This window comes from Oncorhynchus mykiss, chromosome 2 (genome assembly GCF_013265735.2).
Source record: "Oncorhynchus mykiss isolate Arlee chromosome 2, USDA_OmykA_1.1, whole genome shotgun sequence".
Classification (NCBI taxonomy): Eukaryota; Metazoa; Chordata; class Actinopteri; order Salmoniformes; family Salmonidae; genus Oncorhynchus; species Oncorhynchus mykiss.
In genome coordinates, this window is record NC_048566.1 from 37,583,247 (window position 1) to 37,602,496 (window position 19,250).

Genomic DNA, 19,250 nt, shown 5'->3' on the forward strand with positions numbered 1-19,250 from the left:
TTGGAGATGAATGGCCTTTTCCTTTTTTACTCTCCCTGCTTTCCCCACTCCTCCTTCCTTCTCTTGCCATTTTATGTCTTAAGCCATTTCAGGGAATTGAGCCCCATGCCAAAGCAATGTGAGCAAGTCCAGATATGTTGCATAAATTATTTTTAATTGGATGTCAATTTTGGTTCTCTATCTTTTGATCTGTTCCTGATCTTCACTGTTTGTTGGCAGAGTGTTCTCTCGCCATGGTCTTTGTCAGGTCTCTTATTCTATTTTATGGTGATGTTTTCACCATAGTTTCTGTCTTCAGTCGGTAACACGTATTTGGAGTTTTTGCTCCCCTTCAAGGATTTTTTGTTGTCATTTACTGTTAATTTTAAAAGCCAGGGTTAGCAATAGAATACTGCAAAAAAAGACCAGAAGGGGTGGAAGAAGGAAACGGGAGGTGATAGACGCATAGTTTTAGAAAGAACAACCTCCAAAACATCCTGGCGGGTAGTCAAAGTGAAGCTGAAATCTTAAACATCATTGCTTTTGACAAGATCCATAAACTGTTTGTTTTCTGTTTCTCTCCGTGTTGCAATAGGACTAAGGCTTCCTTTTACGGCTGTGTTGGAGGGTAATTTAACTCCTAATCAGATCTGGCACAGACAATGCAGTTTATTGACCGTTTCACTGCGTACTTGGGGTTCTGTGTGTTGTGTGTGTTCTCCACCGTTGTTTATTGGTGGAACCCCTGGAACATGGCCACCAGCTCCGTCGCATAAAGCTTTGCGGTTTGCACCAACTAATTATAACCTAACATATACCTCACACGGAACACACATGGAATTCTACATCACTGTTCTTTCTCTCCACCACTGTTCCACCCAAGAGTTTTGTTCCAGCTGTAACCCCCTCCAAGCCGTTATGTTTTAGTTCTGCTTGTTTCTTCGCAGTGAGAGAAATAAGCTGTTGCTTTAGTGGAAGCATTTATTTTGCATTGCATGCACCATTACAAAGCCACACTATACAACGCAGGCGGCCATAAATCTGTTGTGCGAGCACAGAGCTGCTCTCCTCCAGCCCCCCAGGGTTGTGGTTTGTCTGTTAGGCAGCTGAACAACTTGCAGACGTTACGTTTTGAGGACACTTGTGGTTGTAGAGCTCAGACACCCATTGAAAACCATAATAAGAGAGTGCAGCACAGACGTAATTGCATCTATCGTCCTACATTTCCACATCCGTCTTTCACATCTATCGTAAAGTCTTCCCCTTGTCTGTCTTCCGAATGTCTCCCTCCTGCTGCTTCTCTCAGGAAGCAGCTGTGATAGAATGGCCTCTCAAATAGATTGCAAAAGCCCCTTTTTCTCCTCCTGTTATCTAACCTATGCAGTCTGTCAAGCAATTTTGTCTAAATTATCTCTCCCCATCTCCCCCCTGGCCACCATCTTCTGCAGAACTCTAAGGTACACATCCTGGACACCGAGGGCTTTGAGACCACGTTCGGGCCCAAGGCGCAGCGTAAACGACCCAGCCTGATGGTGGGAGACGTGAAGGACCTGGCAGAACAGGCCGAGGTCTCGGCACAGACCTACAGCGCTGAGAAGGACCGCGACCTGGTCACCGAGGACGACGGGGTCAGGTAAGTGCAGAAGCTCCTGTCACTTTGGCACTGTTAATTCTGTCACTGGCTACTGTCACTGATGTCACTTTGACTGACAGTGACAATGCCTTCAAACAGTACTGTGCTTTTTCAGGTATTCAATGTCTACCAATAACTACTAACCATTTTCTATTTACTACTACCCCAATTCCATGATTGATACTTCATTTTCTTTGTTTTGATAATATTGCCTAGGTTTTGACTGTATGTCGGACCACATGAGCAGTTCCAGTCTTTGGTTATTGTTAGGGTGTGGGCACCTGTTGAACTGTATGTTATCTACACACAGAGAGGAAGCTCGTGAGGAGATCTTCAAGAAGGGCCAGTCGAAGAGGATTTGGGGAGAACTCTACAAGGTACAGCATCTTTCTATCGGATTGATATAGGAATGTTTATTGTAGTTCACCTTGATCTTTCCTAATAGATACTGCGTACGGTGCAGGTATCAGGGATGCGAACTTGCCACTGTATGTTTCTCATATGGAAATTAATGACAGAAAGCGTCCCTGTGCTTCCTACAAATAGAATATCAAAGTTCAGAGCGTGATGTCCAATATGGCATAACGGAACTCTTCATCCAATAAAATCACGTGTGATGGCTGTGAGCAGCTCTCCGTATCCCCTAACTAGCCATTAGTCTACTCAGCTGCTTTTCTCCCATTCTTTCTGTTCAGCTCTATCAGTTAAAAAAAAAATGTTATTTAGCCTTGATGGCGAGCTGGGGTGTGCAGGCAGTTATGGGGTTGAATATGCATCTTTTCATTTCAGCTGTAAGGCTAAAGCAGGCCAGTCTGACTAAGCTTTGTTGTCATGGAGCCTCAGTCACTGCCATAGAGGGAAAATGGAGCACAGTGACAGTCATGCTTATACCTTTACATCACTGAAAATAAAGTTCCAAACCACTTTTTACTGCAAATTGGGGCTAATGTTATATAATTTTATAAATCATGTCACGGGCTGTTTTTATACTACTCATGGGCCGCAAGTTTTTGGTTTGATAACAAGCAACCTTGTTTAGTCATGTTAGCTAACAACATGGTACCATGGTTATGCACACATTTTGCTGGCACAGGGATAAAGGAATAGGGATAGATGCTTCAAACGTAGGCTGCATATGCATAATCAATGTAATTCTAAGCTAAATCTGAATAAAAATGTATTTTTCTGGTGTTCCTTAAATTCTGTTTGGCGCCTAACATTTGGGAGGAGTGTGTGAGGGATGTGTGAATGAGTGAGCGGGAAAGAGGATCATTATGCATTTATACTCCTTCCTACATTGAGGCCTTTAAATATGAGCAAATCAGCTATTTTCTGCCTTGGCCTTTTCTATTATATCGTATGAAGTTGGTATTTTAACAACCTCTTTCTGGCACATTTTTGGGCCCTCATCGGTTTGCATCCCTGAAGTATAGGGATTTTAGATCAACTAAGAACTCTCAAACCCTGAATCTGCTTCCTCTCTCAATCTCACTCCTTAACCCGCAGGTGATAGACTCGTCAGACGTCATCATACAGGTGCTGGATGCCCGTGACCCCATGGGTACGCGCTCGCAGAGCATCGAGACCTACATGAGGAAGGAGAAGCCTTGGAAGCACCTGATCTTCGTGCTCAACAAGTGCGACCTCATCCCCACCTGGGTCACGGTAAGAGACCCCTTTATCCTGAGACAAATACACGTGTAGTGGGGTAATAATTATCGTATATGAGGATTACACTGAACAAAAATATCAATGCAATATTTAAAGTGTTGGTCCCATGTTTCATGAGCTGAAATAAGAGCCCAGAAATGTTCCATACGCTCAAATTTTGTGCGCAAATGTGTTTACATCCTTGTTAGCATTTATTTTTTGCCAAGATAATCCATCCTCCTGACAGGTGTCGCATATCTAGAAGCTGATTAAATAACATGATCATTACACAGGTGCACCTTGTGCTGGAGACAATACAAAGCCAGTAAAAAAGAAGGTCCGTACACTGTTAAAGGCCCGTCTCTAAATGTGCAGTTTTGTCACACAATGCTACAGATGTCTCAAGTTTTGAGGGAGATATGAATTGGCATGCTGAATGCAGGAATGTCCACCAGAGCTGTTGCCAGAACATTGAATGTTAATTTCTCTACCATAAGCCGCCTCCAAAATCATTTGCGAATTTAGCAGTAAATCCAACTGGCCTCAACTGCATACCACTTGTAACCACGCCAGCCGAGGACCTCTACATCTGGCTTTTTCAACTGCGGGATCGTCTGAGACACCCGGACAGCTGATGAAACTGGGTTTGCACAACCAAAGAATTTCTGAACAAACTGTCAAACTGTCTCTGCGTGCTCGTCGTCGTCACCAGGATCTTGACCTGACTGCTTTTCAGTGTCGTAACTGACTTCAATGGGCAAATGCTTACCTTTGATGGCCACTGTCACAATGAAAAGTGTGCTCTTCAGGGGTGAATCCCGGTTTCAATTATACCAGGCAGATGGCAGACCGCGTGTTTGGGTGAGCGGTTTGCTGATGTCAATGTTGTGAACAGAGTGCCCCGTGGTGGGGTTGTGGTATTGGCAAGGCATAAGCTACGGACAACGAACACAATTGTATTTTATTGGTCATTTGAATGTGTGGAGATACCATGACAAGATCCTGAGGTCTGTTGTCGTGGAATTCATCCGCCGCCATCAACTCATGTTTTAGCATGATAATGCACGGCCCCATGTCGCAAGGATCTGTACACAATTCCTGGAAGCTGAAAATGTCTCAGTTCTTCCATGGCCTCCATACTCACCAGATTGAGAATTTTTGGGATGCTCTGGATCGACGTGTACAACAGCATGTTCCAGTTCCCGCCATTATCCAGCAACTTCTCACTGCCGTTGAAAAGGAGTGGAACAACATTCTACAGGCCACAATCAATAGCCTGATCAACTCTATGCTAAGGAGATGCGTCGTGCTGCATGAGGAAAATGGTGATCACACCAGATATGGACTGTTTTTCTGATCCACTCCCCTACCTTTTTTAAAAGTTATCTGTGACCAGCAGCTGCGTATCTGTATTCCCAGTCGTGGGAAATCCATAGATTAGGGCCTAATGAATGTATTTAAAATGACTGATTTCCTTATAGGAACTGTAACTCAGTAAAATCTTTGAAATTGTTGCATGTTCCGTTGATATTTTTGTTCTGTGTATATACACCTCCCGTACGTCTCATAATAAGACTAAGCAATTAACCTATTAAAATATGACTCCAAAAGATAAATGGCAATATGCATGAGACTATGTTTGAGTTAAAGTAATAGGCAATCAAGAAATGTCTAAATAGAAGTGTGTTTAGCCTCTAGCGTCGAGCAATCCCGTATCCGGGAGCGTAATCATAGCCTCAAGCTCATTACCATAACGCAACGTTTCCTATTCATGAAAATCGCAAATGAAATGAAATAAATATATTGAAACACAAGCTTAGCCTTTTGTTAACAACACTGCCATCTCAGATTTTCAAAATATGCTTTAACCAAAGCTACACAAGCATTTGTGTAAGAGTATTGATAGCCTAGCATAGCATTAAGCCTAGCATTCAGCAGGCAACATTTTCACAAAAAACAAGAAAAGCATTCAAATAAAATCATTTACCTTTGAAGAACTTCGGATGTTTTCAATGATGAGACTCAGTTAGATAGCAAATGTTCATTTTTTTCCAAAAATATTATTTGTGTAAGAGAAATAGCTCCGTTTTGTTCATCACGTTTGGCTAAGAAAAAAAAAAAAAAAAATGCAGTCAACACAACGCCGAACTTTTTAGCTCCATAATATCGACAAACATGGCAAACGTTGTTTAGAATCAATCCTCAAGGTGTTTTTCACAATTCTATTCGATGAAAAATCATTCCTGGCAGTTGGTTTCTCATCAAAGGCAAAGCGAAAAATACTGCAGCTGGAGATTACGCAATAATTGCGACGGAGGACACCAAGCGACCATTGGCAGATGTAGTCTCTTATGGTCAATCTTCCAATGATATGCCTACAAATACATCACAATGCTGCAGACACCTTGGGGAAAACGTGGAAAACGTAAGCTGACTCCTAGCTCCTCCACAGCCATATAAGGAGTCATTGAAATGAGGCGGTTTCAAAAAATGCGGCACCTCCTGATTTATTTTTTATCCGGGTTTCGCCTGTAACATCAGTTCTGTGGCACTCACAGACAATATCTTTGCAGTTTTGGAAACGTCAGTGTTTTCTTTCCAAAGCTGTCAATTATATGCATAGTCGAGCATCTTTTCGTGACAAAATATCTTGTTTAAAACGGGAACGTTTTTCATCCAAAAATTTAAAAGAGCGCCCCCTATATCGAAGAAGTTAATGGCTTTGTAAAATGAGGCACAAAGCTTAAGTTGCAAGCATTACAAGGCATTATTCCAAGCTTATAGATCTTAACCTTAGCTTTCAAGACAAAGCATGAACAAATATGCCTATTAGGCCAGAGACCTAGAAGCCTAGGAAATGAGAATTGATCATACAACCTTCCTCCGTGGACTGGATACAGGATAAGAGGGCAAACAGACCTTGATTCCATTGATACCTTCTGAGGTGTAACCTTTTCAACCTAAAAACAACTACAATTGACCAATCAAACGACACCAAGTTTATAGTAACCTGATCACCAAGGCCCAATCTCAACAGGATGTCACAGCATTTAAAGGCTTGTGTGGAGTATGAGACCATTGTAAGTAAGACAGAATTCCTGAAGACAATAACCCCTTTGCATAGAGTAATTCCGTGTTCACCCTGTACAGATGAGTTACCACTTCTGACTCACTTCCCACTTCTGACACCATTTTCTGGGGGCTCCCGAGTGGCACAGCGGTCCAAGGCACTGAATCTGTGCTAGAAGCATCACTACAGACCCTGGTTCGATTCCAAAGTGTATCCGGCCGTGTTTGGGAGTCCAATAGGGCGGTGCGCAAGTGGCCCAGCATTGTCCGGGTTTGGCTATCATTGTAAATAAGAATTTGTTCTTAACTGACTGGCCTAGTTAAATAAAGGTTTAAAAAAAACACAGATCATACATCCATATACAGTGCCTTGCGAAAGTATTCGGCCCCCTTGAACTTTGTGACCTTTTGCCACATTTCAGGCTTCAAACATAAAGATATAAAACTTATTTTCAACAACAAGTGGGACACAATCATGAAGTGGAACGACATTTATTGGATATTTCAAACTTTTTTAACAAATCAAAAACTGAAAAATTGGGCGTGCAAAATTATTCAGCCCCCTTAAGTTAATACTTTGTAGCGCCACCTTTTGCTGCGATTACAGCTGTAAGTCGCTTGGGGTATGTCTCTATCAGTTTTGCACATCGAGAGACTGAAATTTTTTCCCATTCCTCCTTGCAAAACAGCTCGAGCTCAGTGAGGTTGGATGGAGAGCATTTGTGAACAGCAGTTTTCAGTTCTTTCCACAGATTCTCGATTGGATTCAGGTCTGGACTTTGACTTGGCCATTCTAACACCTGGATATGTTTATTTTTGAACCATTCCATTGTAGATTTTGCTTTATGTTTTGGATCATTGTCTTGTTGGAAGACAAATCTCCGTCCCAGTCTCAGGTCTTTTGCAGACTCCATCAGATTCTTCCAGAATGGTCCTGTATTTGGCTCCATCCATCTTCCCATCAATTTTAACCATCTTCCCTGTCCCTGCTGAAGAAAAGCAGGCCCAAACCATGATGCTGCCACCACCATGTTTGACAGTGGGGATAGTGTGTTCAGCTGTGTTGCTTTTACGCCAAACATAACGTTTTGCATTGTTGCCAAAAAGTTCAATTTTGGTTTCATCTGACCAGAGCACCTTCTTCCACATGTTTGGTGTGTCTCCCAGGTGGCTTGTGGCAAACTTTAAACGACACTTTTTATGGATATCTTTAAGAAATGGCTTTCTTCTTGCCACTCTTCCATAAAGGCCAGATTTGTGCAATATACAACTGATTGTTGTCCTATGGACAGAGTCTCCCACCTCAGCTGTAGATCTCTGCAGTTCATCCAGAGTGATCATGGGCCTCTTGGCTGCATCTCTGATCAGTCTTCTCCTTGTATGAGCTGAAAGTTTAGAGGGACGGCCAGGTCTTGGTAGATTTGCAGTGGTCTGATACTCCTTCCATTTCAATATTATCGCTTGCACAGTGCTCCTTGGGATGTTTAAAGCTTGGGAAATATTTTTGTATCCAAATCCGGCTTTAAACTTCTTCACAACAGTATCTCGGACCTGCCTGGTGTGTTCCTTGTTCTTCATGATGCTCTCTGCGCTTTTAACGGACCTCTGAGACTATCACAGTGCAGGTGCATTTATACGGAGACTTGATTACACACAGGTGGATTGTATTTATCATCATTAGTCATTTAGGTCAACATTGGATCATTCAGAGATCCTCACTGAACTTCTGGAGAGAGTTTGCTGCACTGAAAGTAAAGGGGCTGAATAATTTTGCACGCCCAATTTTTCAGTTTTTGATATGTTAAAAAAGTTTGAAATATCCAATAAATGTCGTTCCACTTCATGATTGTGTCCCACTTGTTGTTGATTCTTCACAAAAAAAACAGTTTTATATCTTTATGTTTGAAGCTTGAAATGTGGCAAAAGGTCGCAAAGTTCAAGGGGGGCGAATACTTTCGCAAGGCACTGTAGATAGCATCAGTTATCCTCGCCCTACAGCTCCAGGTGACAGAGAGCACATCAATTAGGGCCGAGCCCAGAGGTGAGGCCAACTCACAAGGGCCGAGTCTCAAGTCATGCATTCTGAGCAAATCAAGTAAAAAGAATCTGTACATCTGTGCATCTGTGCAATGACTTAACCTTATGTCCCAAGGTCTCGATTTGTAGTTATGTCTGACTTTAAAATAAAAAAATTAAAAAAATAGATATTTTAGGTGTTTTTTTCATGTCTGTGAAGTTAGATTTTTTTAAAAAAAAGTAAATTAAGTGAAAAATAAACTAGGAAGTTCTATTTGCAATCCAATCACAACAAATGCAGACCAATCAGAACACATGTCTTTGCCATCTCCCTTTTAAGTATGGTTTAGGCTAGTCTAACTAGCAATAATGGCACCCAAGCAAAAAACGGTGTCAAATCTTTTAATTAGATTTCACGTTGTTCAGTGATAACAGTAATTTGTCTGACCATAATACATTAAGAAATGTATCTGTTTTCTATTTTAGTAAAACCAGTGCTATTTTATAATTTATGTATTTATATGATTTACTCCATCGGCATCAGAGAAGATGATGCCTTACCCTAATGATACATTTCTAGACATACATTTTTCAATGGCCAACTGAATTGTGCATACTTGCAGGATATTTGATGGATTTGACATTCGCCTGGTTTGTAGGCTACAATCTACACACTTTCCTTTCATACTGACACACGTTCTGGGCAAACTATTTACAATTTCACATGGAGTAAATGTATGTCCATGTCTGTCTGACTTAGGTCTGTCTGTTTTGTCTTCAAACCAGAAACGCTGGGTAGCCGTGCTCTCCGCAGAGTACCCCACTCTGGCCTTCCATGCCAGCCTCACCAACTCGTTCGGCAAGGGCTCCCTCATCCAACTCCTCAGGCAGTTTGGCAAGGTAGGTACCACCTTCTCACACATGAGTCTCCCACTCCACACGGACCGAACTAAACTCCCCATTTGGTCAAAAGTAGGTCCCTAAGGGGCAGAGGTTGGTACAAATGGGCAACTTTTGTCATGGCGCCCTACTCTAACCACCCTTTTGAACGTGCGGCTCCACACAAGGTTCTCCCATCTGCTGCCGAGCTATTGTTGGTATGCACGGGCCATAAAACAGGGCCTTGGATGCTCAGAGGAGGCTTAGTTAACATAAATAAAGTTGAAAGGTATATCGCTGACACTTTCCCTGTTGGGTTAAGATAACCGTGTTGAGTAGAAAACATACTAAGGTTTCCATGATCTCTGTGTGTGTGTGTGTGTGTGTGTGTGTGTGTGTGTGTGTGTGTGTGTGTGTGAACTGAGGTTCTTTAGGCATTTGCCCCACTCCAGCGGTTTAAGTTGTTGGCCTCGGCTCACAGACATGTCAGAGAGATAACGAGGCAAAGAAACAGTTAAAATAAATGGCTGTTAGAATTGACCTTTCAGGACAAAGTGGAGAGACTAATATTTATACCTACCTCTTGGTTTTGACAGATTTTTCATCCATGGTGTAGACTTATCTGCTTCCAGTAGCTATTTTTCTCTGGTGAAAACAAGCTTTTTTAGATTACATGGTCATAAGTTTTATTAGTATTGGCCTCTGTCGAAGTGCTTTCTAGAGTTGTGGCTCTCCGGAATTGAAGACAGGGTAAGTTTAGACTATTGTTCAGGAAACTGCTATTTTAACTTGTTTTGCCTCTTCAGCTCCACACAGACAAGAAACAGATCAGCGTTGGATTCATTGGCTACCCCAACGTGGGAAAGAGCTCTGTCATCAACACTCTACGCTCCAAGAAGGTCTGCAACGTGGCACCCCTCGCCGGTGAGACTAAGGTATGGTATCATTCCCCTCAAGAATACCTTCAAAATAAAAACACTTGAACATAAGCCCATATTGATACCGGAGGTGTCATGAGCAAATGACATATGTCCATGTAATCTCAATAGAGGCCAATGCAGGGGGTACAATCTCACGCTATTCCCTTGATTGCTAAGAGAGCACACAAAATGGGATGTTGCAGGCAGCACTGTTTGTGTATCAATGTGCTACTCATAGCCTAAGTAACTTCCCAACGATGTGCTGAAGTGTATGTATTTAAACCCTTCGCCTCGACTATATACACTATCGTTCAAAAGTTTGGGGTCACTTAGAAATGTCTTAGTTTTCCATGAAAGCATACATGAAATGAGTTTGTCAAATTAATTGGAAATATAGTCAAGACGTTGACAAGGTTATAAATAATAATTGTGTCCTTCAAACTTTGCTTTCGTCAAAGAATCCTCAATTTTCAGCAATTACAGCCTTGCAGACCTTTTGGCATTCTAGTTGTCAGTTTTGTTGAGGTAATCTGAAGAGATTTCACCCCGTGCTTCCTGAACCACCTCACACAAGTTGGACTGGCTTGATGGGCATATCTTACGTACCACACAGTCAAGCTGCTCCCACAACAATAGGGTTGAGATGCGGTGACTGTGCTGGCCACTCCATTATAGACAGAATACCAGCTGACTGCTTCTTCCCTAAATAGTTATTGCATAGTTTGGTGCTGTTGTAGGAAATTGGCTCCAATTAAACGCCATCAACAGGGTATGGAATGGCGTTGCAAAATGGAGTGATAGCCTCCCTTCTTCAAGATCCCTTTTAACCTGTACAAAGCTCCCACTTTACCACCACCAAAGCACCCCAGAGCATCACATTGCCTCCACCATGCTTGACAGATGGCGTCAAGCACTCCTCCAGAATCTTTTCATTTTTTCTGCCTCTCACGAATGTTCTTCTTTGTGAGCCGAACACTTCAAACTTAGATTTGTCTGTCCATAACACTTTTTTCCAATCTTCCCCTGTCTAGTGTCTATGTTATTTTGCCCATCTTTTTCGTTTTATTGGCCAGTCTGAGATATGGCTTTTTCTTTGCAACTCTGCCTAGAAGGCCAGCATCCCGGAGTCACCTCTTCACTGTTGATATTGAGACTGGTGTTTTAATAAAGCTGCCAGTTGAGGACTTGTGAGGCGTCTGTTTCTCAAACTAGACACTCTAATGTACTTGTCCTCTTGCTCAGTTGTGCACCAGGGCCTCCCACTCCTCTTTATATTTTGGTTAGAGCCAGATCTGTTCTGTGAAGGGAGTAGTAGACAGTGTTGTACAAGATCTTCAGTTTCTTGGCAATTTATCGCATGGAATAGCCTTCATTTCTCAGAACAAGAATAGACTGAGTTTCATACATGTCTACATTGTATTTCTGATCAATTTGATGTTATTTTAATGGACAAATCTTTTGCTTTACTTTCAAAAACAAGAACATTTCTAAGTGACCCCAAACTTTTGAACGGTAGTGTACGTCTGATACCTGGCAGAGACGTGGCCAAAAAGCAAGAAAAACAATAACCCTCATCCTTCATTTCCTCTCTCTGGACCCGTTTATCCTGTTTGGAACCTAACGGTGGATCTGGAGGTCTGGAAACCCCACTGAGGGTCATACTATCGGAGTTGGCCGTCTGTTGCCAGAGCTGTGAGCGTGCAAAAAAGATCAGTTTTTTTCTCTCCCCTTTGGGATCTATCAGATCGGCGTGTAACCAGCAAGAGTTTATCGCCCAATGCAAGGTGGCTCTTGCCAGAGGCTGCTAGCGTCTGTCTGTCTGCCTTTGTCTGTGGCCAAACAAGGTTGTTCAGCATTGGGCTGGCCCTCCTCGCTCTCTCTCGCCCCGGTTGTTTGAATCGATGTGCAATGTGTTTGTGTTTCTGTGTATAAAAAAAAAAAAAAGCTTGTCAAATATTTCCTTCCGTCGTCCAAATTGGGATATGAGTATTGGTTTTCAGGCAGAAGAGAAAAAGAAATGTGATTCTCAGTACAGTAGCCAGCTCCTCTCAAAAGCAGGGGAATAGACCTTCTTACCAGGGGTTGGAACTGAAATTATTTTCCAGTTGTTTCGTTCCTTTTCAAACCTCTGAAATCAATACTTTTTTTCCATTTACCTCAACATTAAATGACTTCACCAATGGATAGAACCGCTTGCTATGGAGCAGGCAGGCTATGCACATGCATTGGACAGACAAGTGTAGTGTAGGGTGCGGTATGTGACTGAAATTGGGAATCTTGTTCTTATGACATGCATTATCTGAATTAGGCCTACAGAAGTATACCCACAGAGGAGTGGCTTCTATGAAGGAACTTTGAATGTCTTTGAATTTCAGAGATTTGGCTTAACTAACGTTGGACCAGAGCTAGCCCTTAATCATGACGCTGTTCCATTACATTACACACAATGCCGCCTATAGTTTGAGAGCTAGACCAGAGCTAGCTAGCTAACAAGCATATGTGCAGAGTGGCACCAGAATTAAAATTCAACTGTCTTACCTTTTTGTAGTTACAAAATTCAATGTGAAACGTGATAACTATAGTATCCTTAACTAGCATGGATTTAACAAATATAGTTCCTTTCACTGATAATCATAAGAAATGAGATTCTATCCACTTCCTCATTATGTCCCCGTTGTTGCATAGAGATTTATAGAGCTAGTAATGTTTTCTGTCCCATTATGGCGTCTGTAAGCACACAGGCAGCGCCATTGAGACCAATACAACATTACGATCTCTATGCAACAACTGGTCAGAGAATGAGGAAGTGGATAGAAACTCATTTCATATGATTATTGAAATTAACAAATGTATAAAATATTGATTACTATGTATAGATTTGTAAGACTATAAATGACCAACCACCCAGTTTTGGTGTAGTTAGGTCTATTTCCCTGCTTTTGAGAGGAGCTGGCTACTGTACCGGGAGATTTCCAGCAATTGCGCTAAGCGAACTTCAATCCCCAAACTGCACGCTGCCATATAAAAATGGTATTCATGAGTTCGTCTGACTCTGGTCGCCCCCCCAGGTAGTAGGGTAGAAAACAACACATCTGCCTCTCTGACCCTCAACATGGGGGCTCTCTGGGTGTGTGCTCCTGTACTCCCTGTTCACCCACAACTGAGCGGTCACGAGTCATGAAGGCAGTCAAATTCTGTGTGACCGTTTAGTCACGGTAATTAGGCTTCTCCAAGCTCTGATGCTGCTGATGATCATTAGTAGCCTGCCAAACTGCCAGGTACTGAGCACTCTATTGTCCCTTCTATTCACTCTATCGATGCAAATGTGATCAAAAATCTAATCAAATACTTCATGAGAGCCCATGAGCTCATGTTGCGCAACATTTCTATAAGCTATGCAATTGTGTGAGAGAACAGCGTGATCGCTTCTATTAAAAGATAATCCCATCAGTTTTCTATAGGCTAGGCCTACTATATTAATTTCTCAACTTTCCTAATATTAAGCACATTGCTTGTCTTTGCAACAGGAGTATAGCCTACCTGGCTGGCATGAAAAATAAACCACGGGGGAAAGCGTCTTCCATTTGCTATTCAAGCATAGATGACGTGTATTTTTTTCCACCTACCCCTGTTTCGAGAGAGGTACATGGTAATGGTCCATTCTAAATCAAAACAAATTTCACATTTTATTTAGTATATGTAAAGACAAGATTTAATAAAAGCATTATATGCATAATCGCATTTGTGGTCACTTTTGAAAATTGTGTTTTCCCGCTAATGGAACATTTGAGAAATATGTATTTCTTGCACTGAAAACAATAGTTCAACTTTTGTACTATGGGGGTTAGTCGATTGACATAAGCTAGTGCTTTTGGTGTTCGCTAGTCCTACTGACCTTTTTGGCTGACAAAGTACATGTGGACAGTTCTGTGGTGCGCTCTGAATGGTCTGTCCTCTTTTTTTAAGATCTGTTTTGTTTATGTTGATGCACTAGGGTCTTTATTTCTGCTACATTATCAAATGTGATTGTCCCAAACCAATGAAAAGTTGTGAACAGGCTCCGAGTATAAAATCATTAGATCCTGTTACTTAGCTGATCTTGGGCCCGGTCTCTTCTTCCAGGTGTGGCAGTACATCACTCTGATGCGACGCATTTTCCTCATCGACTGCCCCGGTGTCGTTTACCCCTCTGAAGATAGCGAGAGCGACATCGTGTTGAAAGGAGTGGTATGTTATTAATTTTCTCTATCAATAATCTATATGGTTGTTTTTGTTTTGTGGAAAACCATTTATTATATTTTGAGTAGGCAGGGTTATATATGTGTGTGTGTGTGTGTGTATGAGTTCAAAGTATTGGGACGGTGGAAAATGGTTTGTTTTGGCTCTGTACTCCAGCACATTAGATTTTAAATGGTTAAAGTGCAGACGGTCATCTTTAATTCGAGGGTATTTTCATCCATGTTGGGTAAACTGTTTGGAAATGTACTTTTTGTGCCTGGTCTCCCCCCCCCCCCCCCCCCCCCCCCCCTTCATTTTAGGGGAACAAAAATATTTGGACAAATTCACTTCTGTATTAAAATAGTCAAAAGTTTAGTATTTGGTCCTATATTCCTAGCATGCAATGATTTCGTCAAGCTTGTGACGCCAAACTTGTTGGATGCATTTGCTGTTTGTTTCAGATTATTTTGTGCCCAATAGAAATTAATGGTAAATAATGTATCATTTTGGTGTCACTTTCATGGTGAATAGAATGTTTCCGAACACTTGTATATTAATGTGGATGCTACCATGATTACAGATGGTCCTTAATGAATAGTGAATAATGATGGGTGAGAAAGTTAGACGAACAAATAGCATACCCCCCTCCCCTCCCAAAAATGCTAACCTCCCCTGTTATTGTAATGGTGAGAAGTTAGCATGTTTTGGGGGTATGATATTTGTCTAACTTTCTCACTGATAATTTTGTATACTTCCATGTCTAAACCTGTACCATTTCTAACCTAACAAGTGTATCATTGTACGCTTCACTGCTGTTTCCCAGGTGCAAGTGGAGAAGATCCGTAACCCGGAGGAGCATATCCCGGCGGTGCTAGAGCGGGCCAAACCAGAGTACATCCAGAAGACGTACCGCATCCCCACCTGGAGCTCCCCAGAAGACTTCCTGGAGAAACTGGCGATGCGCATGGGCAAACTCCTCAAGGTCAGGGCCTGGGTCATATGAATTGCCGCACACCGTAGCAAAACATTTTAATGGAAAACAAAAAGTGTTTCTTATTGGACAACCCCAGATAGTCCCTCCCTGTTCCAGTCAGTTGTCTCTTGTTTGGTACTTAATTAACAGCTCCCTGGAGTGTATCAAAGGGGGCTGGAGTCACAGTCCAGGGTCATTGACTGTAGGCTGTTGGTCGCTCCAGATCTGTTTGTGCTTCATAGCCAACCCCTGTGGTTGTCGTTTGGCATGCTAATGACCATAGGGATTGGCAAGACAGAGCACAGATCTGAGACCACCAGGCTACATTGTCTGGGCTGCTTGTCTTCATTTCTGACCATCTTTCATCTGTCTGAATAAGCTTTATAACTCTTTGTGGTCAATGGAATTTGAGTGTCACAATATATATTAGTCCTGAAAGGTGTATGTTCAGGATTTATCTTTGTGTATTTGAGAAGCTATAGGTCAGTGGTAAAAAAGATCTTCCCTAAACATACACTGTTTTTGTATGGGCCTTTTTTTAATCTGTTTTAAATTCTACACTTGACCCTAAAGCTTATTTGGAACTCATCAATCCAAGTGGCACAAGGTCTGTATAAGGATGCTCCATTTATTCCTACTTTATTTTCTTCTCATGTTTCCCTAATGCATGATCTGTTGCAGGGGGGTGAGCCAGACCTTACCTGTGTCTCCAAAATGGTGCTGAACGACTGGCAGAGAGGACGCATCCCCTTCTTCGTAAAACCCCCTGGCTGTGAGGAAGAGCATGAGGTGAGGGGTGGACGAACGGCTGGAATAAAACCCTCTGTCTCGCATACAAATGCAAAGAGACATTCCCAACAGCAATGTTAGCACATATTCTAGTTATAGTCTGCCACCCTCTGGCTAAATGTAAAATATCATCACAGGACTTGCCAAGAGTGCATGCATGGTCACGTTGACTTTCTTTGCTCAAGTTATCTTTTTATTTGATTTACTTGACAAGTAAAAATAGATATAAAGCTGCTCCAGCCCGGACAACAATGCATACATTGAAATGATTGAGGCTAAAACCCAAAGTCTTATTTCCGTTGTGGTCATCTCAGGTGAGCAACAAGATTGTCCACTCTGAAATGTACACATGGTCCGCATGCATCCCGATTCTCTACCTTTCTCCTGAAGTGTGCACTTTCATACACTCCCCATTGTGGATTTAATTGGATTGGTGTAAGCATTGGCTGAAGGTAGTTTCCATTTTCAAATCCACGCGAATAACTGCAAGTGCCCACTTTAGGTGAATCGAAACCTAGCCATGATTATGAAAACTGTACTGACTGGTATGTTGTTTTCAGGGTAAGGATAAACTGCCAGTGGAGGGGGCACCAGAAGCTACAGAGTGTGTACAGGAAGAAGGAGCAACAGAGGAGCAGTGCAAGGAGATGGTGGCTGCAGTGTCGGCCGAGCAGGAGGCCCAGCAACAGCAGAAACACAAACATGAGCAGGTGCAGAAGATCCTCTCCAATGTCCGGCAGAATTTCGGCAAGATCAACGTGGCGCCCGAGTTCAACGACGAAGACCTGGCACCCGTGCAGACAGACGACCTCGCTTTCTCTGACCTGTCCGGCTCGGACGTGGAGAAGGATAGCGAGGAAGAGGAAAATGGAGATGAAGAGAAGGGGGATGGGGAGACAGCAGCCGGTGACGCTGAGGCCGCTGCCACCACCCCAGCCGGTCAGCCTGCCAAGGTGGAGGAAAAAAAGAGTTCTCGTGAGACGATCCGCGAGCTGGACGGGAAGATTGCGAAGTACAAGCAGTTCCTGGACCGGGCCAGACTCAAGCGCTTCTCCGCCATCCGGTTTGTCTTATTCTTCTCAGTTCTCCCCACCACTTATCGTTTCAGTCTTGTTTTGAATATGTGCTTAATTAAGCTCCCATCAACCCCAGAGCTTGTCCAAAAGACAGACATAGCTCTGTCCCAAGTGGCACCCTATTCCCTATATAGTGTACTACAAAAGTAGTGCTCTATGCAGGAAATAGGATGCCATTTGGGACGAAGCCATAGAGGGAGATGAAGGGTGCCTGGGTCCTTTGAGGTGAAACGGGATTGGCAGCTTCAAATAAGAGTCGTCTGCGGCCAATTTGCTTTCCATTGTCGGCTCAGCGAATAACAACTGGACTAAACCGTCTGGATGTGTAGGGAGTAATGAGGTTATGTGACGTCTCTACTTTTCTTTTTTTTTGTACAGGATTCCGAAGGCACTTTCTGACAAAGTGCTCACAGACATGAAAGAGAAGCAGGCGGGGAATAACCCACAACCTAAAGGTAACAACTTAATTTCAATTTATTTGTGATTTTCCTTCCTTTTAGCTGACATCCCAAATGCAGGGGTTAAAGTTCTGTCACTGACGGATTTCTGTCGTATGGATTAAAAAATCTATATATTTCCAATTGAAAAGGACTGGAATTGGTCAAACTTGCAGTTTAATACATTTACAAAATGATCCTCTTTACCCTAAAAGCATGATGGTCATTACTTTTTTGTTACATGAAAGGGGAGATTAACTTCCCTCCAGACATTCGATCTGAGATCAACTTTAGTGTCAGTCATGGGATTTATTTTCCCATGACTGTATTTTCCCATGAAATGTATTCCATCAAAGAATAAAAGGGCCTTCTTGCAAAATATGCACCTTCCTTTACACGTCTTCATGGATGGCAGCAGATACAATGTATAACTAGAGTAGGTATTTGGCCAAAGACCACTGTTAAACTGACCACCAAACAAGCAATCGAACCATATAAAGGGGGATACCTAGTCAGTTGTACAACTGAATGCCCTTAACTTCTTGGCGCACCGATCCCTTTAGCGGGATCATTTTCTTCAACATCCGCTGAATTGCAGAGCGCCAAATTCAAATTAAATTACTAAAAATATTTAATTTTCATGAAATCACATGTGCAATATAGCAAAACACAGCTTAGCTTGTTGTTAACCCACCTGGCATGTCAGATTTCAAAAAAGCTTTTCAGCAAAAGCTATCCAAGTGTTTGTTAGGACATCTCTCTCAGCAGACAAAACATTACAAACAGCTAGCAGCAAAGTAGATTGGTCACGCAAGTCAGAAAAGCAATAAAATGAATCGCTTACCTTTGATCTTCGCATGTTTGCACTCACGAGACTCCCAGTTACACAATAAGTGTTTCTTTTGTTCGATAAAGATTATTTTTATATCCAAAATACCTCCATTTGGTTGGTGCGTTTTGTTCAGAAATCCAGGCTTGTGCAGGTCACGACGGGGCAGACAAATTCCAAATAGTATCCGTGAAGTTCGTAGAAACATGTCAATGTTATACTCACAGACAATATTTTGACAGTTTTGGAAACTTTTGTGTTTTCAATCCTAATCTGACAATTATATGCATATTCTAGCTTCTGGGCCTGAGAAATAGGCAGTTTCATTTGGGTACTTTTTTCATCCAAACATCAAAATAATGCCCCCTACACTCAACAGGTTAACTGAAATGTCTTATACATTTAACCCAATGCCTCTAAATCAGAGAGGTACGGGGGGCTGCCTTAAATTGAAATCCACGTCTTCGGCGCCCGGGGAACAATGGGTTAACTGCCTTGCTCAGGGGCAGAACGACAGATTTTTACCATGTCAGCTCGGGGATTCGATCCTTTTGGTTACTGGCGCAATGCTCTAACCACTAGGCTGCCTGCCGCCCCAATGGGAATGTCCTATTAACTGTTTTAGTAATTCCATGCCTACGGGTCATCCACTTACTTGCCAACCTTTTTGTTCCTCAGCCGTAATACAGGTCGGCAAGAAGAGGAAAACCGAGGCGGCAGAAGAGCCCACGCGTCCACACAGAAGTTTAACATCCAAGCAGGTACTGCATGTTCACTTATCC

At 42.4% G+C, this 19,250-nt stretch overlaps 1 protein-coding gene across 1 annotated transcript in view; it reads left to right on the plus strand.

Annotated features, from left to right (window-relative positions):
* The window catches only part of gnl2 (guanine nucleotide binding protein-like 2 (nucleolar)), a 30,891-nt gene that overhangs the window by 10,843 nt on the left and 798 nt on the right, over positions 1-19,250 (plus strand). Inside the window, exons 5-15 of the mRNA XM_021561508.2 lie at positions 1,428-1,612; positions 1,923-1,989; positions 3,119-3,277; positions 9,134-9,247; positions 10,033-10,161; positions 14,269-14,373; positions 15,188-15,346; positions 16,019-16,126; positions 16,687-17,189; positions 17,581-17,657; positions 19,147-19,229. Of these exons, the coding sequence (XP_021417183.1) occupies positions 1,428-1,612; positions 1,923-1,989; positions 3,119-3,277; positions 9,134-9,247; positions 10,033-10,161; positions 14,269-14,373; positions 15,188-15,346; positions 16,019-16,126; positions 16,687-17,189; positions 17,581-17,657; positions 19,147-19,229 (1,689 nt within the window). The remainder of the gene's footprint in view (positions 1-1,427; positions 1,613-1,922; positions 1,990-3,118; positions 3,278-9,133; positions 9,248-10,032; positions 10,162-14,268; positions 14,374-15,187; positions 15,347-16,018; positions 16,127-16,686; positions 17,190-17,580; positions 17,658-19,146; positions 19,230-19,250) is intronic.